This window comes from Magallana gigas, chromosome 4 (genome assembly GCF_963853765.1).
Source record: "Magallana gigas chromosome 4, xbMagGiga1.1, whole genome shotgun sequence".
In the NCBI taxonomy this organism is placed as follows: domain Eukaryota; kingdom Metazoa; phylum Mollusca; class Bivalvia; order Ostreida; family Ostreidae; genus Magallana; species Magallana gigas.
In genome coordinates, this window is record NC_088856.1 from 3,432,352 (window position 1) to 3,454,586 (window position 22,235).

General features: G+C 34.4%; 1 protein-coding gene and 1 long non-coding RNA gene across 2 annotated transcripts; one reads left to right on the top strand and one right to left on the bottom strand.

Moving 5' to 3' along the window:
- Positions 1 to 3,876: 3,876 nt before the first annotated feature.
- Positions 3,877 to 18,617, top strand: LOC117682100 (uncharacterized). Its single transcript, XR_004596615.2, has 4 exons — positions 3,877 to 4,285; positions 11,367 to 11,397; positions 16,359 to 17,479; positions 18,482 to 18,617. It is a non-coding gene; the product is annotated as an uncharacterized lncRNA (long non-coding RNA).
- Positions 18,489 to 22,127, bottom strand: LOC117682099 (protein rolling stone). The gene is made up of 2 exons (XM_034449006.2): positions 21,892 to 22,127; positions 18,489 to 19,443 (listed from the first exon to the last, which is right to left on the bottom strand). The coding sequence occupies exons 1-2, from the start codon at positions 21,967 to 21,969 to the stop codon at positions 18,649 to 18,651; spliced, it is 873 nt and encodes a 290-aa protein (XP_034304897.2). The 5' UTR covers positions 21,970 to 22,127; the 3' UTR covers positions 18,489 to 18,648.
- Positions 22,128 to 22,235: the final 108 nt, after the last annotated feature.

The window sequence follows — 22,235 nt, forward strand, 5'->3', positions numbered from 1 at the left end:
CCTTACCAATACATTGGTACTAGAGTATCAGTATAGCTCTCACTGATTTCAACATCCTTACCAAAACATCCGTACTAGACTTTCAGTGTACTAGAGTTATCAGCAGAGCCCTAACTAACGTCAGCATCCTTACCAATACATTGTTACTAGAGTATCAGTATAGCCTTAACTAGCGTCAGCATCCTTACTAATACATTTGTACTAGAGTATCAGAATATTTCTCAGAAACATCAACATCCTTACCACTAGTATCAATATAGCCCTAACTAACGTCAGCATCCTTACCAATACATTGTTACTAGAGTATCAGTGTAGTCCTCACTAACATCAGCATTCTTACCAATATATCTGTTCTATAGTATCAGTATATAGTATATAGCCCTCACTAACGTCAGCCTCCTTATCCATACATCTGAAGTAAAGTATCAGTATAGTCCTTACTAATGTAAACATCCGTTCCATAACATCTGTACTAGAGTATTAGTAAAGTCCCCACTAACGCCAGCATCCTTACCAATACATCTCTACTTGAGTATCAGCATAGCTTTCACTAATTTCAAGATCTTTACCAAAACATCAGTATTAGAGTATCCGTGTAGCCCTCAATAACATAAGCATCTTTACCAATGCATCTGTAGTAGAGTACATGTATCAGTGTAGTCCTCACTAACATCAGCATTCTTACCAATACAACTGTAGTAGAGTACCAGTATATATTATATAGCCCTCACTAATGTAAAAGCCCGTTCCATTACATCTATACTATTATAAAAGTTTATTTCTAATTTTGGGCCCAGATGGCATACAAGATTACAGTGGAAGTGGAAAAGGATAACAATTCGTCCGTGTTTAAATAAAGTTATATTACGAAAGCTGAGCACGACTAAAAAATTAGAACACGCCATTTTTCCCCATCTCTAATACCAGCACTCAGATACATTATCATTTACGGTGCGTTTTGTTTGATGGCATACTTGGAACTCATTTGTAATAAAAGATTTATACCGTTTCGTGTAATAATTTGTACAGTTAATGTATAGGTATTGATAAATAAGAAAGGAAACATTGTATCGCAAATTTTATTGTGACTGATGCCACATTTTGTCATGGACTCTTCATCCTAAAATGACATGAAAAATGAAATTATATTTGTAGTAACAGAATGTATTATTGAAAGGAAACAATAGAAATGGAACAAAACAATGTAATGGAGACAATGCATTAAATTCAAGGAAAACATTGCTTCATCAAAGGAGAAAGATGAAACTATGAAAAAATATAAACAGAAATAAATTATAAAAGAACATCATATTAGCACACATTCTTAACACAGATATACAGTGACATACACACTCACAAGAAGATTAAAGATTTGTACATGAGCATCAGTTAATTCAGACTACTTGATTTGTCAAACATTTGCAGCCAGATTGATATTTACAAAATAAACCTCCATTCCATAAGAATAAGATTCTCCATTGGCGTAAAAAGCAGCAAAAGGATTTTGATGGGCCCAAAATATTCGGAAACCAATGTCGTATAATTTCCGAAGAGAACCCAGATCATAGTAGTGGTGGAATTCTAAACATAACTGGACAACGTTATTTAGAGCCCCGGATGATATCATTTCAGGGATGGTGCTGATCTCATTTCCTTCGATGTCAATTTTCAAAACGTCTATTTTTCTATTGGTGTGACCTAACTCTTTTTGTATGGTCCTCAGGGTTTTGAGTTTCCATGTCTCCCCGCTGACCGTTACTTCTTTATTTCTATCACCCAACCCCACGTTGTAGAAACTGATGTGATCCGAATGCTTATAATCAGCGGTTTTCATGCTAGGATCAAAACAAAACACGTCACATCCGTAAGTTTTCTCCATATCTTCGTCAAAGGAAAAATCGTAATTGATTCCGAATGAATACACAATGCACGGAGGTTTTGGACGGAACTGGACATCATGACAAATATCCCACCCCCCATCCACAATATTTCCAAGACGAAGCATCTGTTTGCACAGAATCTGGTGTTTTGAGATATACTTAAGGTACTCATTTTTATACTTCTTCTTTTCATTTTCATCTATTGGACTCGTACCAAGAGGGGCTATATTTGGTAAGTCGGACCCCTTTGATATCACAATATCCTCTTCGTCTCCATTTTTCAAAAACATGTTAATGGTCCAGCATCGAGAATACCTATTTCTTTTCCTTTCATTTCCTATACAATTCCAATTTCTGTCATACCAATACTTAAAATAATTGGACTCGTTCAATCGCCGCAGTGCCGTCATAATTTGAACGTAGTCCGATTTTGTTCCTGAGTTTGGGCTTAAGTGAATTTCAAGGATAATTTGCTTGACTTGCATTCTACGCAAAGTACGGATAAACTGAGTCAAATATTTGAAATCTCTGGAGTTTAATTTCATGACAACAACACTTATGACTTGCTGATGACTGGCGAGAACTTTGATAAAGCCACTAGTACTGTCATAACTGCTAGAAATTACGTCTCTACCAAAAAATACCACATCACATTTAAATTTTTCTTCCATCTGATCTGTGAATCTCTGACTGAGGTCGTGATTGTAGCTATATATAACACATCCTGGACTCGGCGCCACTGCTCTGTCTGTGCAAATACGAACACCGCCGTAGTCAACGTCACCAAAACGCTTAGGTTCTGTACAAAGACGTTGAAGGGAAGTGACGTATCGCGTGAACAGGCACGAGATTTCGTAGAGGGACATCATGCCAAGTTTTTCATCACCAGGAATCACAAAGTCAGTTTCATTTGTCCAACTTGCACAATGATCATGGAAAGTTTCAGGGTTAGTTCTATAAAACATGAGATGATTGATGACAAGAATGCAAATAATGGCTGCACAAAATACTGTCAGATAGATCAGGTTACGGGAAAATTTGCCAGAGATGCATCTTAAAATCGGAGGAGTTTGACGTCCAGATTTCATCCTCACCAGTATCTGTCAACAAATATAAATATTTTAAAACTACATATTTATACTATTACGCTTTGCATTAAGACGAGACGGTATCTTTTAATAATGATAATAATAATAATTAATAATTTAAATATGCACCCATGTAACATAACCTATTTTATCGGCAAACAACAGTCAGATCAGGGACTCAGATGGCAAATAGATATCCATAACACTCCTAAATTAAGAACATACAAACTTTTAAAGGAAAATTTCTGCCTAGAAAATTATATTTCAATGAATATTCCTAAACATATTAGGTCAGCTATGGCACAGTTTCGGTGTGGGGTATTACCGCTGAAGATAGAGACAGGACGATTTCGGGGGGAACCTGTCACTGAGCGCACGTGTAATTTCTGTATCTTGGACGAAATAGAGGACGAATTCCACTTTCTTCTAAAATGTGCTCTATATAACAATCTAAGAAGTGAACTTTACAAAAGTGTTAATTTTCCTAATAATTCATATTTATCTCAAGACAATCTATTTCAAACTCTCATTTGCAATTTTCCAAGACAAACTGCTAATTTTATACATTCTGCATTTAAATTAAGACAAAGTAAATTCTCGCGCATTAATTAAAAATTATTACTTAGTGTTTACAGTGACTTATAGGTCCAATGGGCCGGGTGTCTGATACATGTAATTGTATACTACTCACTTGTAAAAGATGTAACCCATGTCACTATAATAAATAAATGATGATGATGATGATTAATAAAGCAATTTGTATAAAACACACAATCAATACACACATATCGACGTGTACATGGGTTCATTGTTGTGAAAGGAAAAAGACACTTTATGTAGGATGTTGTGTTTAAAACAGGAAACGTCGGCTGAAGAGGGATCGATAGTCGTCGCTATTTTTAGACTGTATTTATCTCCTTTTTTTGAAGAAGAGCTATATATAAAAATAGAGGAAGTTACCTAAATCTTAAGTGTAAAATTTAGGGAATTTTCTCTGGTTATTTTTATTAGTTTATAGGAAAACAAATCATATCCTTAAATTTTAGGTAGGTCAGATGGTTAATTTGTTGACAATCGAGCCTCCTTACATAACCTAAACTTCATTTAACAATAATTACATGGTTTATACCAGTTCGTCCAGTGGTCTTGAAAAGAAACAACTGCTTGGTGTTTTCTAGCTGTTTTCGATAAAACTCCTATAATTAGGCCTCGGAAACAAACTGATTTGTTTTAGGACATCAGGGGTCGTAACTCAAGGACGGACACTGTCTCATTGTAACGGGTAAATAATGTTTCTGCAAGATGTCCTCTTCACAGGTAAAACACCACCTGTTGTACTTTACCGTTAATAAGTTGTAATTTATATACTCTGATGTAAAATGAGAACTATTCACTTGTCAACGATTCGATAGCGGATTATCGTAATGAGTGTCTAATTATTCAATCGATTAGAGTAATTAATCTAATTTTATTATTAAGCCAACAAAAAGTGTAAACCGAGAAAAGCTATTTAGATTATATGAACAGTATTCATGACATCTTCCATGGAAAACTTCTTACCCAATTTTTAAAACACAACTCCCAATATTTTATTAATTTAATTTCAAACTTACAGAAATATTTGAGACACCTTTATTCGGTTTGTTAGTTTGAGTAATAAAAAGTAAATGTGTCTAAAAATTTAAACACTTTAATGAAATAAAAAAAAAATTAAAGACAAATTGCCAAGTTCCTACATAGTAATACGATTCATTTTTTGCTTCGATGGATAGAAATCATTAGAAAATGTATTGGAATTGATATATCAACCTAAAATTGAGAGCGAGTGAACATGGTACCTTAAACGTGCTTCCTATATCTACTAAAAGAAAATGTCATGTTAATGAATAAATTAAATAGAAGACATACGCTCTGAAGGAAAGTTAAAGCTGGGTTCCTACGTCAAAGGCTATATTATAAAGCTACGTTCGTGACTTTTTGAAGAGACCACGACAAACCGATCGCACATTAAATATTCCAATATACCACTCAATCAATTATTTAGTTACTTTTTGAAAAAAAAAAATGATTAAAAATGTACAACAGAGCATCGTTGCAAATTTATATTGATTTATATAGAGTACTAAATTACACAAATCTATTAGAACGCCAAAGATTTAAAAACGACGTCGCTAGCGAAAAGGTTAGTGGGCCTGTCTAATTATTGCTAAGCAGTTAGTATCTAGACATGTGCGTTATATAACCCACAGTGTGTGTTTCAGACAATCATAATGGGCACTATATAAGGAATAAGGAATCATTCTTTGAGTATTATGAGGTGATAATTTTGGTCGGGGCGTGATCAAATCCAATAAAGCCCGAAAGGCTTTATGATAGATTTGATCACGCCCCGACCGAAATTATCACCTCATAATATTCAAAGAATGATTCCTTATTACTTATATAATTTTAAGCCATCGTAGGATTAAATATTTAAATATGAATAAGCAAACCCCGCTGGTGCCTCAATTTGGCGTCATTTGTATTATGGGTTATATATATGTAGTACAAAATCGGAAAAGACACTGGAAAATGTAAATATATACATGTATATTGTTACTGTAAGGACTAGTCCACCACAGTATGGAGTCATGGACATGGTTTACTTATTAACAGTCCTTGTAACGACAGAGTAGTGCACACAATGCTGTGGTTCATGCACTAATTTCATTATTGCACATCTGCACTATACTATGTGACTTAACGTCGTTTGTACCAGGCAGAGTAAATGCCTGAAGCATTGTGACCAAGTATCCCATGATGGTCCGTATTGGTTCATACAAAGCGTATCATAAGTGTTTTTTATGAGTACCATACATCTGTTTTGAAGTAGTTTATATAAATTTAGATAGTCATAAAGATTTGTTTGTAGATACAAAAGTAGAGATGGGAATATAGCTTTGTTAGGAAATCAGAAATTTCTCGTTATTCTTGTTTTCTGCTTACAAGCCCGAACTTCTAAACTCAAAAGATATTGATTTCTAGCATGTGTTCGACTTGAAAATGACAGAAAAAATTCAATTTTGGAGAAGACATCAACTATTAAAATTTCACTGCTATTCATGAAAACAAAAGTACCTGCAGTATTCGAACCCGGGACCTACGAGCCAGTAAACCGAAGATACACTTATTAGTTGCTACAGGGATAGACACTAAATTTTGGGGATACAAACTGTTTCACAATATGGGTGAAAATCGCCATGTTGTGACGTACTGTCATAAAAAAAAGAATTCACAGGGTGTCGAGGATCCTTAAACAACATGATTTTGTGTAGACACAGATCAACACCTGGACAGCACTGACACTTCCTATGACTTCCTTTTTTTTACTGTAGTTAAAAGACAGTAGCTTACAGTGCCAAAGAACTGTGGTGATAAAAGATGGTGTATGACCCTTTATGAAACTCATGCCAGTCCTATTGTGAAATCATATTGTATGCAATCCCTTGTAGCTTGGGGAAAGAGATCTCATTCTATAATCTTTGCTAGTCTTACCTCACGCTCTACAAAATATATTATCTTTAGAAATATTCATAATGATGCATTCAATTTTTCAGGACTGAATTGAATTAGGTAGAGATCTCAAAGCACAAATCTTCATATTAATTTAAACAATATTTTATTCAATATAAGAAGCACGAATTGTTGTCACTTCATGCGGATTTTTCACGACTTTATCGCATCTGTGCCATTGCGTTTGGATCAACCCTTGTAAGTAAATACCCGCGGCTTTTTCACGTGGGTCGTTACCATTGGTTATGACATAAAAGGTATAGAAGTGATTCCAAGTCTTGAGTTAAGATCGTCACTGTGTGTCACACGTTTACATTTCATTAAATGCTAGAAATCAACTTTTTTCAATGCCATATCGATAAAATTTAAATCCAACTGGGTTGTAAAGAATTTTTGGCATGCTCAATGATATCAATTGAGCATTGTGTAACTGCTTCCTCTTAATGTTTATTGTACAAGTATCTGCCTGACTTTTTTTCCTTGCAATTTTATTTGCGTAAAAATATTCCGGAAAAACCTTGTCCTTTTAACAAAATATACATGTAGACTGTCATCGCATATGCTTTTGGAAGAGCAAGGCCGTTCTAATGGAACTGTCAGATCGATGCGTATCTGCAAATATTGTAATTTAGGTGAACTCGAGGATGAATTCCATTTTATACCTATCTGTCCTTTTTATAAATGTCTACGTGTATTGTAATTAAAAAAATATTACTGGACTCGTCCTTCCATGTTCAAATTAGTTCAACTTGCCATTATTAATCGCAAACAATTGTGCCATCTCGCAATGTATCTGCGTGAGGCTGGTAAAAAACGAGAAAGCCAGGCTATTTGTACATCCAATTAATGTATTATCATTATTATATCATTTACATAAATTAAGGATTTATCTATTTATAGGGTCTCTCTTCCTAAGAATTTGCATGTATGGATAATATTTCTTGTAGAATATTGTAAAACATTAATACTATAGTAGTGACGTTCGCTTTTGCTTAGATAGAGTGTATGGATATTTTATAATTATGTATGTATGTTACAACTGCTTATAATTCATATGAATTTTGGCAAAATAAACAATGCAGATCATTGTGCATTGTGTTATTGCTTACGGGAAACTAGATTTGAGAGACGTGTTTTCTTTAGCATGACGAACCAGTGGTTTGCCAGTGCTTACATACATGTGCAGGTCTGACATTTGAAAATCATTTAAGGAAGGAGTCTTTTCATTATCAAACATACTTCTTATAATAAGAAATGCATGAAATGTTGACACAGTCAAACGGATCATATTACTTAATGATTCTATCAGTTTAATTAAATTTGACCTTTTTGTTTTCGGATAAAGGTCAGGTCAAGGTCACTACCTTTTTCCTCAACGTAAAGAGTGATAAAAATAAGTGTAGCTCTTTATAGTTCTGTAGACATTTGTTTAAGATTTGAAGATTCAAATCTTCAATGAAATCATAGACCATGAGAGTGTCTATCAGCTTATACTACTAAATTGGAATAAATATTTATACTAAAATTGATATTGCTTAGCCCGCATTTCCTCTAATTTTCTTAAATTTTGAAGAAATTTTGATTATTTTTTTATGCTTCCAATAATAAAATATTTCTTATTTTTATGTATTATGAAGACTTTATATAAAGATATAAATTGACAGAAAAGCTAATAGAATGACAGTTGCATAAAAGAGAAAAACTGATTTTAGTGATTTTTTCACAAAAATCAATGTATAGAATGGGCGCTTTAAAAAGCTTATAAAAATGTTATTTGATAGCCAAATCATATTTTAAAAACATATTCTGAAACCCAAGTATCATATTATTAGTTCACATTAGTAAAAAAAGAATCCAACATTATTGTTATTGTTTTTAAAATGCTAAAACAGACTCATTATATATATATAATCTGCAGCAATTCTGAATTGCGCAACATGTGATATTTTCCTACGCCAATATTAAGCCAAAAATATAGTCCTTGTTCCATTCTAAACATTGATTACATTTTTCTATGCCAAGTTGTATGATAGTAAAAAAGAAAGAAAAATATACTATTTTAATTTCCTTTCATCTTGATTTAATGAACAATTAATCAAATTTACGTTTGACAAGTCGAAAACCAGAAAAGACTCCTTCCTTAAAGTAAGCAGCAAAAAATTCCCGAAAGAAAACACATGTATAGCCATCTACAACATCAAGAGAGTGTGTTTTCATTCAATTTACAAATGAATTTTCAATTTTTTTAAATTTTGCATTAGAAAATCAAGCTTCTCCCACCCCACCCCGCTTCTTCCGGAAACAATTCAAATGAAATATTTCATCGGTCTTGTCGTTTTATAATATTGGGGAGACAATTTTGAATGAAACTATGCATGCATACATCAACATCCTCTACTGGACCAGTAAGTATCAAAGTTTGCAAAGAATTGTGGGTAATAAATAACAGAGAAGTTATCGCATGAAAGTACAATGAAGCGCACTGAAGTGGTAAAAATGTTCGTTTGAATGGAATATTCTAAACTTTGTATCGAACGTCAATTGTTACATAAGATACACCCATTTCTTTTAAAACGAGGAAAACAGTATTCGTCACAATGCTTTCGGAACCGCCCCTCTTCTAAACAACACAAGCAGGAATTTCACACACGCACATTATACACAAAAACAAAAACACAAACTTTCTTTCTTTCTTTCTTTCCAACTATGTTCAGAAACAATGACAATGTTCAAAATAAGAATATTTTTAGTAACTTTTGTTTGGAACTTCCTGTTACGTACAATAACATGTACTGTATTGCAAATAAAGAAAAGATTTTTTTTTCACAACATATATGCACATGTTTCAGTTTTTCGTTTTAGAGGGATAGGCTACGTTCTTCGTCTTCTTCGATCTTCTGCATTTGTTGCTGTGTTCGCAGCTTGTTGAGGGGACTGGGATATGCGCGGGGCATGGAAAACATATACGGAGAAAATATCGGGATTCAGCTTGTGTCTACATCTCGGTCCGCAGCCCTGTTTGTGTTGTTTAGAAGATGAGCGGTTCCGAAAGCATTGTTACAAATACTGTTTTCCTCGTTATAAAGGAAATGGGCGTGTCTTATGTAACAATTGATCTAATTTTTACGGGGCTGGTAAAAAACACACAATAGACAGCAACGTGAACCCTATGTGCGATACATTGGACCCGACTGAAATTGTTAAACCCTTTATACATACAAGTATCTAGCTACCTATGTATCTATCTAACATCACAACACAGCAAGTCAATCTTTTAATCGGTTTATATACAGCCGGTTCATAATCTACAAGAAGCCACATAATCCTAACTCTCCAGAAAATGATTAGGAATGGTAGATATAGATTTTTCATAGCCTGCGAGTCCGTCTTCTACGTAAGGAGTCCAATAATACCATATACTACCATACTTATGTTTACTTATGAGCAGATCAAGAAAATGAATGTACCATTTGTCTTAATAACATACCTTACCTGAGCAACAAAAGGCACCACACACACATAGATACACACGCGTGTATAACCACACAGTCAGATTAAGCAAAACCGATAAAGAGTATTCGGAAACCTCGGGCCATTCCGCTTCCCTTCATCACACCGAGATATGCCGAATGAAATAAGTTGGGGCACCACACAGGGTCATATTTATAACGATAATACTTAAGAAATAAACAAAGTTATTTAGTGAACATGGCGTTATGAATAGCAATTGCTCTGTTGGCATATTCCATGCCAGCAGAGCAGTTGCTATTCATAACGCCATGTTCACTTAATAATCGTTGTTTTTTACTCATATTTGCATTTTACCACTCGCAAATACCCTGTATTAGCCTAGATCTAGGTTAGCCTAGATTGCATCAAAAATAAATATTCAGACTGAGATGTACCTTTTTAATTCACATTGATTGTTAACAGAATCAATGATATGTTATAATAAGACTTGTTTTAATTAAATATATCAATTTTATGGAGTTGGTGAAAAACACATGATGTACCGTATAGTGGTTTTTCTATAATGTCATAGAAAAGTATATATCGTCACACCTTTTTAACGTCATAGTATACAGGCGGAGCAATTGCGATTATAGAGAAATAATTGCAGTTCCTCCGTATGGACTTGCAGTGGGAAAGAACAATGGATATGCAAATATAATTGATTATTGTTCAAAATGTAATGATACTATACCTTATCACGAGCGTAATAAATCCAGGTTCTATATTTCTTTGTTAAACAGTACATCACACAGTAAACAAATTGGATGGACAAAGAAATGATATATTACATGTATAGCAATAATTTGCCGATATAGTAAATATACGTACATGTAGAAAAAGCTAGTGATATGCCAGGAAATAACGTAATAAGTAGGCAGAGAATGATATACCAGGAAATTATAACGATTCGTTATAAATTTTAAAAAAAGATTAAGAAAGCAAAGTCGTTTCAGAATCTTAACTAAGGAAATGAATAAGAGGACTTGAAAATTGAAAACTGGTCGAAATAACCCCGCGTCAAAATGATATACATGGGGTAGTCACGGCCGAGATGATTTGGTTTTGCTTTTTAGCAAGAAAAAAAATTTAATGATTTGAAATAAAGAATTGCTTTATAAAAACAAATTTAAACCATTCATGTGATTGAATGTCCAGGATATCAACCAATATGAGTTGTCTTTCGTGCTTAATTTACTTTACAATTATGACAAGGGAATGATAAGAATTGTTACTATATTCAGTAGTATATTCTCACTATATAATTCTAGACAGACAAGTGGTTAAAAACTGTAATATTATCGGAATGGCTAAGGAATATTTTCTTCGTTTGCAGCCACCAGTGGAGGACTGTTTATGCTTCGAAGGTCAGTTTTGTAAAGAACATTTGCACCTATTTCTTATGCAAATTGTTAATGTGAGTTGGATTTTTGATTTATTTTTTTTTTTTTGGGGGGGGGGGGGGCATACATCTTTTAAAAAATATGCATTTGCGGGATTTTTTTTGTTAATAAAAAGAGGAATATAATATCTCCCGTTTAGCGCAATCATTCCCCTATAGAGTAACTGCCCAACCTGTGTATATGAATCTTATCTTCAATCATGAGCAGACACGTCTAAATTTATTCAAGATGTGTGCAGAGCAGTAAGGGTAATAAAACAACAAATCATTTTATTGCAACGCAGTTTAACACCATTATGACCGTAAATTTCTATAAGAAATTGACTATAAAATTGAGGGAGGAATAAACGTAACAGTAGTGACCGAAAAGGGATTCAAAATACGGCATGAAGTGCATTCATCCTTTAAAAGTGTAACACATTCCCACCAGTACATACAACTTTCAAACTACCGCTGGTTGTCTAATTTATAAATTGTGAATCCTATTTGTTGTCCTATTTTTTTTTTTCAATATATCTTATTCAAAGTTACGGTTGAAAAAAGTTTATATCAATAAAATCATGTGTGTAAAGTGCTGAAATTTGACAAGCGTTGGGTGACTATGAATATTATTTTACCTACGGTAAGTCAAATCGAGTAGACCCAAAAATTTCACAACCACTAAATAAGCAAGTCACTGTAAAAACCATAAAACTTCCATACCGAGAGTAGGGAGTGGAGGCCGGGGGGGGGGGGGGGGGGAGCGATCTCTGATATAGATTTAATCAAGCATGGGTCATTAAACAACTTCCTCCTTGATAAGGACTTCCTGCCTATCTTTAGAACAATTGATGCCCTGTAGGAGTCTCCACGTGATCATTGAGAGTAGATATTTCCTGAACCAGTTTGGGCATTAAATCAGGGATTAAACCTGGATTTTTTGGGGTGAGAGTTAAAAAAAGAGGGAAATCGAATACTGCCGGTGAATAATTTCGACGACTTTTCACCATGGGCAAATAGCAAGAAAACTATTTCACGATTGTAGATAGATTAGCATGTTAATTCGTTGTAACTTTACGAAAATAAGACGGTTTTGAACTCGTGAAAATCGAGAGTAGTCTTGCATCGATTGTGAATATTTCCATTGAGAGCATGTTTTTCTGCCTAAAACCCCCAAATTTTCAGATTTTCTGTTCAATGAATTAACACCACTTAATGCAAGAGGAAAATCTAATGCAGATCGAAGTTGCTGTTTATTTTCGAATAATTTAATTCTGGTTGTAACGCGGCATTTGATTGGATAGAAAAATTTAGTTAAATTTGTATAACCTGGTTTGCACGTCACAATGCACCAACGTACTAATTCACTTGACGTTATGTTTGAATTTTGAACAGATTTATATCATTTTTAAAAGTAAAACGGACTCAATTTGTAGAGCAAATTCCAGAAAATTAAATTATAAGGAATGAACTCAATGTCTACCCAAGTTATACTCGTATAACCTGGGTTGGAGCAATTTACGCTTTTTTATAATCCGCTTCGCAGATTATAAAGCGTAAATTGCCCCAACCCAGGTTATACGAGTATATTTGCATTTCCATTGTTCTTTTCCACTGTAAGCCCATACGGAGGAGCTGCAATTATTTCTCTATAATCGCAATTGCTCTGTCTGTATTCTATGACGTCATAAAGGTGTAACGTTATATGTACTTTTCCATGACGTTATAGATTTAAACTACTATACGATACATCATGTGTTTTTCTCCAACTCCATTAAAATTGACGTATTTTATATTAAAACATGTTTTTGATAACATTTTAAAGGAATTACTGTTATAAATTATCATTGACTCTGTTAACAAATCTATGTGAATTAAAAAGATGCATTACAGTCTGAATGTTTACTTTTGATGTAATAGCTAAATGTCAAGGTCTAGGCTAAAACAGGGTATTTGCGAGTGGTAAAATGCAAATATAAGTATTGTAATAAACAACGATTATTTAGTGAACATGGCGTTATGAATAGCAACTGCTCTGCTGGCATATTTTCCATGATGCGCTAGCGCGCATCATGAAATATGCCAACAGAGCAATTGCTATTCATAACGCCATGTTCACTAAATAACGTTGTTTATTTCTTAAATAACTTGGGTAGACATTGAGTTCATTTCTTAAATGATTTAATTCTGGTTGTAAGGCGGCATTTGATTGGATCAAAAATTTAGTTAGATTTGTATAATCTGGTTTGCACGTCACAACACACGTCACAATGCACCAACGTCAAAAACGTACTAATCTACTTGACGTTACGTTTGAATTTTGAACAGATTAATATCATTTTTTTATAAAAGTAAAACGGACTCAATTTTTACAGCAAATTAAAGAAAGTTAAATTATAAGGATTAAGGAATGAACTCAATATCGACCCAAGTTATACTCGTATAACCTGGGTTGGGGCAATTTACGCTTTTTTATAATCCGCCTCGCGGATTATAAAAAAGCGTAAATTGCCCCAACCCAGGTTATACGATTATAACTTGGGTAGACATTGAGTTCATATTTTAATATACGACTGAACATGTGTATTGAATGATCAGGTGGCAGAGGATAGTTTTTTTGGTCAAGGAAATGTGAGGCAGATAGTGCTCAGATATGTGATTTGATTTTTCAGTGGATTTTTAAAATTTGCGAAAATTAGTTTGCATGCAGGGGACACATGGTCCTGACTCCTGAACATTTTTAAACACTTCAGAATAAAACAAGTACAACTTACATAAAGGACTCTATATAGCCAGGGACGGTCTCAAAATTTTTTGAACTTTTTTTGAAAAAGTTTTTTCACTTTCACGGGTCCAGCACCACGCTCCAGTCCCGAGCAACTGCCATAAACTACCATAGGATTGGTAGCTTAATGTATACACATGCAAATAATCCCCAATTTATTGGGGGTTAATCACCTTCTTTTCGAGTGACAATTCGTGTTCTGCACCCACCCTACTTTTCAGGTTCAAAACCAAAAGTGAAAATTTTGGCCACAGTTTCGCATTTTCATTCCATATCTGAAGAAAAGTGCTACCAGTATCAAAGTGTCATTTATAAATGAAATTGACATGAGCTCTTCTATCCACAAAATGAATGCAATAAATATTCTAGCAATTTATACCCCTCAAATAACCAGACAAACCTTTAGGTTCTCCCTTTATTTCAAATTTTGACGGGTCTTTCGTTCGAAACTATCCCCTGCCACCTCACATTATATTGGTGGCAGGGGAGTTAATTTGGTCGAGGAAAGTTGAGGCAGATAGTACTCATAGATGTGATCTATTTCCAGTGGATTTTCAAATTTGCTAAAATTGGTTTGCATGCAAGGGACACAAGGTCCCGACTCTTGAGAATTTAAAGATTTCAGAATCAAACAAGTACAATTTACATATAGCACTATTTAGAATAGCCAGGGACGGTCTCAAAATTTTCTGAAAATTTGCCCTTTTTCACATTTTCACGGGTCCAGCACCACATTCCAGTTCCGAGCAACTGCCAAAAACTATCATAGGACTTGTAGCTTAATATATAATAACCATGCAAATAATCACCAATTAATGGGTGAGGGGGGTCAATCACCTTCTTTTCAAGTGAAATTTCGTGTTAACTCTTGCCAACGAAAACGGCTTCGTTCTTTGCTTAATTATATGAACTTTGTATTAATGTTATTACTTAAACAATAAAATGATTTATTTGGGGGTTCATTCGGGATATGAAGGTAGCGACATTGCAGAAAAATACATAACCAGCGTTAGCGGGTCATGTAATTTTTTTCTGCAATGATCAATCTTCACTATATTAACATCTTTCTTTTAACTAATTAATAAATTGATTATGAAAAAGTGAAAATTCACTAAATTACTGTTAATGTACAGTACATTAGCTAAATGAAACAGCCAAATTGTCTCCTGTAAGACTTTGAGTCTGACATCATCATAATTATTTCGTGCAGTCCGCGATTTAACTTAGGTTGCTGTTGGCTTCGACCAATCGATAAACAGCGCGTGTCAATTTTAGTCCTGTCAAATTTCTTTCAGTTTCAGCCGTTGTAGATTTCGACCAATCGATAAACGGGGTGTGTAGATTTCAGTCTGGTTGTTTCTATAGAGCTGTGAATGAACTTTAAGTTTCTGTAAGAAATAGAGGAAATAACACATGGTAGATCTAAATATATAAAGTTGCACTTAAGACATTGGCAATTCCTCCAATTCAAAGAAATATGACAATTTTTAACATTTATTTTGTCGCAGTTCTGCTTCCTGATATCTTTATGAAGGCACCATCTGGCACATGTGAAATATTGAACTAAGTTTGATATTTTCTGACATAACAATGTTCTGTTTAAAATATGTATACATATCAACGACTTCCTTCCTTATCTTATAGCATCCTTATCATTTCTTTCCTGTTTTTACCAATAGACATGATTATATTTCATAATCTTAACAATATCATAAAACCTCGTAAATACTATATAAATAGTGCCTGTTTGGGAGGGTAACTGTTGAAATTGACACTCCGAGACAACCATTGTCAACCGACGCGAGGCGGAGGTTGACAATGGTTTTCGAGGGGTGTCAATTTCAACAGTTAACTTCCCAAACAGGCACTATTTATTTCATTATACTGAATGTCTTAATTTTAAAGAAAATTTTACTTCTTTATATAGAAATGACGTGAATTCTACGGCGAACCGTACGCGCATAATTAACGCGCATGTAACAATTCGTTGTGTTACCCGTTGTTAAGTGTGTTGCTAATGCTGAGGGTAATAGAACGGATTACCAACTGCGTCTAAACCAATCAGATTTCAGTATTTAACATGAAAGTATAATAAATCAATTTGTGTACCGTTTCGATGCACAAAATATAATATTGAAATTCCAGTTTTCATATTTTTTCAGGGATATGGGTGACACATTATTACATTCATACATGCAATATAAATAGAAGAAACTGGCTTGGACTTGTTTCATTGAGGAAAATTGTTCGGCAGTCCGTCGCCTATATGTGTGCCGAGTCTCATAATGTGACTAACGAACGACAACTCAAGAACAATTGCAGAACTGTGCATTCGGGTTGACATATCGTTGATCAGCTCGACAGATTGTACAATTCCGTATAAAAAAGAAAGAATTGCAAATTAACGGGGCATTAAAACTTGTCCTTGTTTGAGATTTATTTGCCAAATTACCGGATACATTGTTTTAGACAATGTTTGAAATAGAAACATCTGCATGTTATATTGAAGTAAACTGATATTGGTAAAAAAAAATTCCACTAAGATTGCAATGAGGAAAAATATTTCAAGATTTCATAAAAGTACTACGCTTGATATGGTCAAATATTCCCCCCAGTTTAACAAATTTTTAAATATACAGTATCAAAAACCGATCAATTCTTCATTAACATTATACAGAGGATATCTATCACATTAATTTGATATTTGTCATCTTTGTCCAATAGTTGATACAGCTCTACCACAGGAAATTCAAATAAAAAACGTTGAGAGTTGAAAATAATTTTATAAAAAATAACAGTCTCTAAAACAGTAATAAAGCCGAACAGCTATTCAATTTTAAAAACGTGTTTTAACGACCATATCTCATATAGAACTGATTATAACAAGTTCGTTCATTGTAGTCTGAATATAATTGTGAAGGCTGTATCAAAGAATGGGTTTGAAATGGTAGGTCTATATATAGCCTGCTTTTTCTACTGTTGAAAATGATCATTGAATATTGTTTTATGTTACCTTCTTTGTAGGTTAACGTTTCAAATTTTTATTTAGACGTTTTGCTAAATGTCTTTTTGTATTAGAAACAACACATAATTCATAACATGACCACACACGTTCTGATAAAAAAAACCCCAAAATGTTTCCTTCGTTTGATGCTATGGAAATAGTCAGTTTGGTCTATTTCATTTCCATGACTCATATCTACAAGACGTACTATTATAAATCATTCCAAAATTGTTCAATTCTGCTACAACATAAATGAAATACCTGAAAATACTGTTATAGGCGGATCCAGCGCCGGCGCGCCGGGCGCGCGCCCCCCCGTTTGATTTTTTTTTTTTTTTTGTGGATGATTTTTTTCTGATCATATAAAGTCATGCTTTACTTTAATATTACAAAGATTTATAATTTGTAGGCATATTCATGTAGAAGTGTTATTTCATTCGATATAGTTTAGTAATTAAAAAAAAAATAGGAACGGCTCAACTTGTGTACGAGTGGACTTCTTGTGTAAGACTCGGTTTATGTAGTACAAAATATTCACAGAATAATTACTTTTCTATTACTTATTCCTGTGTCGAGTGCTACTGTTGAACGAGGAAACTCAGCAATAAAACGTATTAAATTGTCCCAGAGAAGTACTATGGGACAGGACCGGTTAAACGCCCTTACTCTTCTCCAAATTCACAGAGATATTCCCCTAGACTACAAGAAAATTGTCGACATCTTCATTAACAAAAACCCAAGAAGAATGGTGTCTAACAATCCATTTAAATAAAACAGCTATAATTGTGTACGATATTTTGAAGTATTTCTTGTTTTTATTTATTTTAATTATTTACGACCGACAAACTCATTGGTGCAAATTTTCTCCTGGACAATTATGACAAATAACAATATTATTGAGTAAAATTGCAAAAGCCTACAAAATGAACAAAATTTAGTTAAAAGTCTTATCCCAGATACAATGAAATAAATACTTATTTGTAAGAGCTCAATTGAAACTTTCTGCAGCTTTTGTTACTTCAAAATTAAATGTATCATAACATTTTGGTAACATTTCTAGTGACTAAGATGACGGGAAAATAAGTAAAAATTGGCCCTCCAGACAACATGATTTTTCCTTTAAAAATATCTAGATTTCAGGAGCTTCCAGGGGCTTCGCCCCCTGGACCCCCACCAGGGCTTCGCCCTGGTCCCACTAGGGGCCTCAAGGCGGCCCCCAGACCCCCTGCCTTTAACTGCGCCCCCCCCCCGTTTTCAAATTCCTGGATCCGCCACTGATAGTCAATGGCAACGATTGACTTGCTTTCAAAAACATTTGCTCATTTCCATACAAGACATCCTCTTTCTACCTACTATTAATAATCCTTACAATAACACCTGTCTTGTATCGCAAGCCCACCTAACATTACAAACGTTATCAACTGTCATAAGTGACTATCTGTTTGGTATCAGGCGTGTTTCTGAAATCTCGTCGAGATATAAACTCTCAGTCTATAGAGTCCGTAAAAAGCCAACTGTAAAAGTGGGATCACAAGGATGGCCAGTCCCGGCACGGTTATACTGGGATACAGAGGCTGGCTATAGTCCAGGACATTGTAAATCACGGTCCCCGACACCCCGTACACAACCACGCTGAACCCAATGTACACTAGGCCGTAAATTAGGGGGTACACGAAATGTAGGAATCGGACTGGACGCGCACATATTGCCGCGTCGACGAGCACAAAAATGGTGTTGATTGCGTGCATATTGGTATCATTGACGAGCTCGGAGTTGCTGACATGGAGAGTTGGGTAAATAGCACTAAAGTACACGACCGTCACTATTACAGAAAACACTTGTACAATGTTCGAAAGCAGCCATGATAGTTTCATGTACCACGTGACTCCATTAACCAGCTCAGTTTTGCAACTTTTTCGGTCAGTTTCGGGAGTTTCAGAAATGCTCTTTCCTATTGGCTCCATTTTCTCGCCAACAAATCCCCGGTTTTCTCTACTTTTACTTTCGTCTTTTATGTGTTGATTTTCGGTACAACTTACTTTTCTTGGCCGCCGGAAGTGATGAAACACAGTTATCACGGCGGTTAGTATGAAGTGGAGAGTAAGGAGAATGTACGTCCACACCGTCAAGTATTGTAGCAGGGTGTACGTGGCGTTCATCGCACACACCGCGATCAACGCACCTGTCGTATAAAGCGACAGAAAAACCCGGATGAAAATATACGCCGCAGAAGGCCATTTCCACTGAAAGAGAAACAAATGTCCATCATTATAAGTTTAAAATGCCAAAGATTACTAATAGCTAGAGACAGATGTTATGAAAGTGATATGGGTATATATTTTTAAGAAGCGTGCACATCAGACCATTTGGCACCGCTTTATTTATTTTTTGTTTACTTGAAATTTAGACATTTTATTCTCTTTAAAATACTAGAATATAGTTGTATGCACATTATGATTGTAATAAGATATTATTGAGATATATATATTATTAAGATAATTTTGTGGAAAGACGCTTATGTAAATTTTGTTCAGATATTGAAGATGAATTCCATTTTGTTTTGAAATGCCGACAGTATAGGGAAATTCGAGTAAAATATATTAAGATATAATATTGGAAAAACCCGTCTGTATACAAATTTATACAATTATTAAGTGTTCAAAATTTGAAAGAACTGTATAATTTGGGGAAGTATCTCCATCTAGCTTTCAATATTCATGATAATTAAGAAAAATTCTCTGATTTTCTTTTTTTCTCGCCTGTTAGTAAAATTTTATTTTATATACAATGTCAATGTACTTTACATGTACATGTACCATATAATTATTTCAATATTGCTATTAAGTATATGTAATAACATATGCCATAAGTTGTAGTCTTGTGCAAATAAAGAATGAAAAAAAAGATTGTAGAATAAAAGAAATACTTGAACTTAAAAAGCACGTAAAAACAAGTGGGTTCAATGCGGTAGAATACTTATCATTATTCTGTATAGAATGTCTGATTATCATATCAAAAATATGATTTGATTTTTCAATAAATTTAATTTTCTGAGAATTTTGATTTTCTAAGAAATCTGAAGTAATTGTTTACACTTTATAACTTTTCGAGGCGTATAACACGCACGCCTTGATCATATAATTTAATCAGTTCAGGATTACCCCAAACTCGCTTGACTACTTTTCTACTAGAGTGTGACGTAGAGAAACAGCATCACAGGTCTAGTTTTGATTAGAATTGTTTTAATTGATAAAATCTATTATTCCGGGTCAGTGTAATCTGAGGCAGTGGAGAGTCAGCCGGTTTAAAGAGTTACATGTAATTGGGGGCTCTCTTAAAAAAAAAACTCTCTTAATCGGCCGAGAGCAGATAGCGACTTCAAAACTCCGCGATGATAGATCTACCGTTTTGCCAAGCGCCTTGTGGCCAGATTGGACATCTTGTTTGCTTTCCACTGGTAAATGTTAGCATAATGATTATGTGCTCAACTCGGCACCTCGTTGCACACATTTACCTTTTCTGAGTACGAAATATATGCACATTTAAGTCGGATTTGGTGATCAATCTTATCCCAAACCCATTGATACTGTCAAGTTTGTGATAACATATGTAAATATTACAAAACGCTAAAATATCATACAGCAACACGTATAATTTATTTCTAATTTTCAAAGAAGAAATTAAAATAATTATATCAAAGACCCATCGAACATTAATGGCGATCTCTCCCATTCGGAGCCCACTCGATCATGATGTTGCGAGATGATCATAAATAGAATGCAAATATATATTAAAGCTACATGTACCGTATGTACATGTATTTCTATACTTTTAAGGAACAAAATCAATTTCTAACACTCTCGTTTAGCTTAGTTGTGGTGTAGAAATAAGGGCGTCAAACTACAGAAATATCTGCAGTGTTTTGACTAGACAAAATTCCCGAATGTCGTGAATCTATAAATCTCTGCGGGGACGGGGTTACCGGGCCACACAATAAATCCACGCGTTGTGATACCAAGGCTCTCTACGTGTCTACGTGTATTTATTTCACTATATGTTTTTTGTAACGTATTTGTTTCTACAAATGTACTTCATAAATGCCATTATCACCCCCAAGTACTCTTGACATTTACTCGGGCAAACGCCGCACTCACATTTCTATTGAATTTTTAACATTAAAATTTTGGATATCAATAACATATACAGCGTCAGTGCTTTTAGAAATAAAAATTAAAATATCTAGATGAAATCGCTGGTCAGAATATCACTCCACACACATGTGTCTGTTAGAGTTTTATTGAAAGGGCTAATCAGGCCATTTAATGTTTAGTTTCCCTCGTTTGTAATATATATGTCTCGGTATGTGGTATTAACGGCGTCCTTTAAATGTGCTTATAAAAGATGATAAATAATCTAATGTTAAAAACGAATTGTTTCAATTTTACTTTGACTGGAAACATTACATCTAATAAAGAAACACTTGTATATTATCATTTTCCGCCACTATCCGTGACCTCTCTCCCTAAAAAAATATTCTGAAGCTGAATCTACTAAATTCTAAATCATGAAAATCGGATATTCCAAGAAAATGAGTTTTAAAAAACTATAGCACAATCAAATAACACAATTAAATTTATTACCATCCCCACCCCCTCCAAATAAAAAGGATAAAAAAAGAAATTAAATCTTACTTGACAAGAGAAGAAATGAGCTGGATTGTCGTAACTTAGTCCGATTTTCTTCAGTTGAAACTCGTCCCTGAATGACATTCTTTTTCTAGGTAGTGCCCCACTCTGGTCCGCTCCCTCTCTGGCTGTCCGCCTCTCGCACCACCAGTATATTTCACCTGGAACACGTGGTTCCCATAAAACAAGACAGCGCTACACTTTATCGAGTTGTTATCACTGCTTACTCACTTAACAACACGGCGCATACTCCCGGCGAACCCCCGCTTATAGTCCACGCATAGTAGATATACATGTAGCAGTGTCCACGTGTAAATGCATGAGGTTTACAACAAATTTCATATTTTCGT